We start from the raw sequence: 4,346 nt of genomic DNA on the forward strand, positions 1-4,346 counted from the left end.
AGGTGGTCACTTCTAGGATCAAGCCTCATTGTTGGCTAAATTTTGTCTTTAAATGGATTAATTAGCTTGGAGTTGAACAGCAAGCATTAACACTTTTAAGTTACCAGGTCTATGATTTAGTTATGCATGAATTATAATATGAAGATTATTTATGCAATGATTAATATCAAAATATATATTTATGCAATAAATAGTAATGTGAGTATTGTTATATTATAAATAATAATGCAAAAAACACTATGTACAAATTACCTACCTAGCGTAAAAGCACTTTTTAGATACTCTTATTCAGATATTACTATTACTCGTATTCTTATTCCAAACGTTGCATTACTAAAACGTTAAATTATACTAGCAATGCATAATTGTACACCGAATCAGTGAGACTGAATTCTATACCGGAAGTAAACATCCTTAACCTTCAAAGGCTCAAACCAAACAACTTCTCAATGCCTTAATGAGACATTTGATAACAATTCCACCAGATTTGATGTAACCTTGCTTAAAAGTATTACTTATATTTAATCACATAACAGCTACATTTGTAATAAACAGCAAAGGAGTTTATGATAGACAATCAGCTTCTACTGTACAACAACAAAAGACCTTTTTCTTTTCCTACACAAAGGAGGCAGTAGAACAATCTTAAAAAGTGTCAACTGCCTCAGAGCTTTCCTCCTGCCAGTCTATGCTCAATTCTTGGGGCTGAGGGCACTATACTTGGGCTTGCCATTTTGTTTTGCTCCATCAACTAAAATTCCATGGTCCTGTACAGTATAAACCTGACCCTTCTCAACTAGACCAAGTATAGTTATATTTTTCCATTGAGCATTAATGAAGTCAATATCATGAATTTCTTCCTAAATCTTTCCCACTGAAATCTCCACTACCAAAAGATCCTGCTGCAGTCGCCATGTCTAGATTACTACCCATGGATGTTAGGAGAGCTGACAATCCAGGCGATGGACCGCCACTAGCAGCCATTCCCAATCCAAGAAGGTCAAGAGTAGGATGCTTGGGACCAAAAACAGAGGGAGTTCCCAACATTAATTCCTTTAAACCAGAACCGGCATCACAGGGTAGTCCAAGCCCAAGGCCTGCAGCCAATGACGCACCATTGGTTTCAATTGGTCTCCCGCTCCATTCTTGCTGTCCATTAGAAGGCAATGAGGAGGACATAACCCCAAGGCCCCTCAACAATGATGAGCTGGTTGCTGCTGCACCCATCTGAGCTGCCTTCTGCAGTAATGCTGTTGCAGACATGGCCGGTTGTGGTACTGGAGCATATTGTCTCCGGTCTTGTCCAGCTGGTCTAAATATTGACGAACCATGATTCATCGCTAGGCAGAGAGATATTGGTTCCGTAGACGAAGGTGGCGCCATTTCAGGTACGCGGTCAGGAGCCACGGCTCGAAACAAGTCAGTGAATCCAGGAGCTTGAGATGGCAAACTTCCCGAAGCTGTTGATGAAGCAAACAAGCTTCCAAATACATTACTGCTAGTACTTCCATTACTACAAGAGCTACTACTGCTGCTACAACTTCCAGTCAAGCTTACTAAAGCTGCTGTTTCCTCCATAAACTGTTTGTTAGCAGCTCCTGCAGAATTTGGGTTCGAATTCTCCCTTAACTCTGCAGAAATTAGACAATTATAGAAAGACAAGAAGTCATAGCATACTTGTTTAAAGAAGCACAGAAAGTTAAAAACTTTTCATATAAAAGAATGTTATCTGTAGCAAAAGTAGAATCAACAACAGTATCTGCACTAATTTAAGTATACCACTTATTTCTTTCTTTAGCCAATAGTATCTCAGACTGAATCTTCATTTTTAATTATTTTACTTGATTTCTTTTTGTTTTTCTATTTCAGACCCTACTTCTATCTATAGGATTTGGATTGATTTATACGAAAGATTTCCTTTGTATAACGAGTAATAATACAAGGAAAAAACAAAGGATCAATAAATGACAAAATTAACTAGACTCCAAGATAAAGAAAGAACAAAGCTCTTTTGTTTGGTATGTAACAACCACACAACCGACAAACTAAAAATCCACAAAATTTAAAATTTCAAACATCAACTCAAAAAGGTACCTGGATTCTGAACAGAGGAAACAAATGATATCACGGTAGTTGACGGAGGAATAGCAGCAGGGGGTAAAGTCTTTGGAGCTGCCGGCGGAGGAAGAGATGGTGGTGGTGATGGTCGTGGTTGAGACTCGGCGGCAGGTGGAGGCGCCGACGGTGTAGGTGGTGGTGATGATGAAGCAGCAACTTGTGTCTTAGGTTCTTCATTAGTAACATTAGGAGGTTTCTCTGGTACTGCTTTTGCACTCTCTTGAGCTAATACATCACAAAAAGCCCTATGTGTGATAAAGCTATCCCTCCTATATAGTATTATTAGCAAACAAAGTTCTCAACTTTAGAAACCAAAGAAATTAAATTGTCATCACAAAAAGTCTTAAGAGCAATAACAGGGACAATTAAAAGGAGCATAAAGAATTCACCTTGAAAATAAAGTGCCACAATCACATTTATACTCTCTAGTACCACAAATCTTAGAATGAGCCTTTAAATCAGACTGAACTGCATATTTCTTGGAACATTTATCACATTTCCACTTCTTCTCACCATGTTTACGGCAGAAATGTTTCTTAATTCCGGTCAAATCGCCCAATGCCCGTGAAGGATCGTGGTGAACACAAGTGGTTTCAGGGCAAACATATACTCTCTTCTTCACCTCTTGCCCAGATCTCTGCCTTAACTTCCATGGCAAATTATGACCCCTTCTATGCAGCTGCAAATTCTGGTCTCTTTGAAACCCTTTACTGCAAATTTCACAAACAAATCTGTTCGTCGCCAGTAGAGTTTTAGGTGACAAAGCAATAACCTCTGCATCGGGATCTAATCAAAACAAGAACAAAACAGAAGGCCAAAAAATCAAATCTTTACTGAATTTTGTAATTAGGGTTCATCAAAAACTGTAGTTAAGACTAAATTTTACCTGGCATCCCAGGAAGATTTCGTTTTTTCTTAGCTGATTCTTTCTGAGGAGGAACTTGATTACCTGAAGAAGAAACACTTACTTCACCTGAGCCTGTTGAATCGTTCATGGCGGATGAGTTATCTGGGTCGGCCGGCATGATTAATTACTTCTTAGGGTTTTTTGGGGGGTAGCTAAAAAGGGAAATCTATAGAACTTTTTGATATCAAACTTTTCACGGTTCTTGATTTTGCTTCCCTTTTGCCGTATCTACCAGTCAATCTTTGCTCTCTTTTTTTCCTTTCTTTTTTATACCCAACTACCAGTTCTGATCAAACCAAGCTAAATTAGCAAATACCCATGATTTAGAATTAGCTCAAAACAAAGTAAACGAACAAAACCCAGATGCCAAAATCACCGGCGAAAGTCGCAAACTTTACGCAAATGGGGTTGCTTAAAAGGAAAGATGATGGAGATAAGTACCGGACCGGAAATGAGAAGTGGACCGGTGAGCAAGTCGGCGGCTCGGAAATCTAGAGAGAGAAAGAGAGGAAATTTAATGTGAGAATAGAGACTGCAAAAAGTCTACTGAGTTCTTGGGTCTTTCACTCTTACTTTTCAAGAACATGAAGAAAAATATACCCCGAGTAAAATAATAAGAATAGGAAATGATTATGAATGGAAATATTGGAAATCATAGTAGGAGTAGTTAAGTACTTGTCGTTTACAGTGAAGTAAATAAATGTGTCTGAACTCTGGAGTAGGATAAGGACGTCTGCTGTATTATTATTGTTAGTAGTTGTTGTTCAAATCTTTAATGCACGATAGTTTTTTCCCCGTTAAGTCCTTAAATGAAAGGCACATTTTGACCATAGTCATCTACGATTAAAAAAAATGTGAGAAAAGGGATAATAAATTTTCGATAAAACGTAAAATTATTTAGCGTAGTACTTAATTAGATTTTTATTTTGAGTATAATATATTCTTATTTAGTTATACTATAATTTTATATTATTTTTAACTTGGGATAACAATTTTGGAATAGTTAATTATGGGATAAACAATCAAAGATCGAAGTACTTTTTTCAAAGTTCTTCGTTTTTAAGAAGATTAAGATTAAATTAAAAATAAAATAAAAAATTATGTAATAATATTGAAAAGTTTATTTTCCAGCATTATAAAGAGGTTCTTGAAGAGTGGCCTTGGAATAATGGTAAAGTTACTTTCGCGTGGCCTATAGGTCACAAGTTCAAGTCATGTAATCAGTCTTTGGAGTGCGATCCTTTCCAAACCCTGCCTGAATGTGAGATGCTTCGTGTACTGAAGTGCTATTTTAAAGAGGTTTTTGAGCTTTATAACCTGT

The 4,346-nt window shown here is 37.1% G+C and overlaps 1 protein-coding gene across 1 annotated transcript; it reads right to left on the minus strand.

Moving 5' to 3' along the window:
* Positions 1 to 486: 486 nt before the first annotated feature.
* Positions 487 to 3,693, minus strand: LOC107793226 (zinc finger protein GAI-ASSOCIATED FACTOR 1). Its single transcript, XM_016615531.2, has 4 exons — positions 3,005 to 3,693; positions 2,508 to 2,904; positions 2,095 to 2,387; positions 487 to 1,631 (listed from the first exon to the last, which is right to left on the minus strand). The coding sequence occupies exons 1-4, from the start codon at positions 3,141 to 3,143 to the stop codon at positions 847 to 849; spliced, it is 1,614 nt and encodes a 537-aa protein (XP_016471017.1). The 5' UTR covers positions 3,144 to 3,693; the 3' UTR covers positions 487 to 846.
* Positions 3,694 to 4,346: the final 653 nt, after the last annotated feature.

This window comes from Nicotiana tabacum, chromosome 17 (assembly GCF_000715075.1).
Source record: "Nicotiana tabacum cultivar K326 chromosome 17, ASM71507v2, whole genome shotgun sequence".
Classification (NCBI taxonomy): Eukaryota; Viridiplantae; Streptophyta; class Magnoliopsida; order Solanales; family Solanaceae; genus Nicotiana; species Nicotiana tabacum.

Bases quoted from the DNA above. Each gene is read 5' to 3' on its own strand.
- LOC107793226 (XM_016615531.2), bottom strand. From the start codon at position 3,143: ATGCCGGCCGACCCAGATAACTCATCCGCCATGAACGATTCAACAGGC. The intron at 2,905-3,004 runs GTAAAATTTAGT...TGTTTTGATTAG, and splicing joins AAATCTTCCTGGGATGCCAG to ATCCCGATGCAGAGGTTATT. The intron at 1,632-2,094 runs GTACCTTTTTGA...TAATTTCTGCAG, and splicing joins TTCCTCTGTTCAGAATCCAG to AGTTAAGGGAGAATTCGAAC.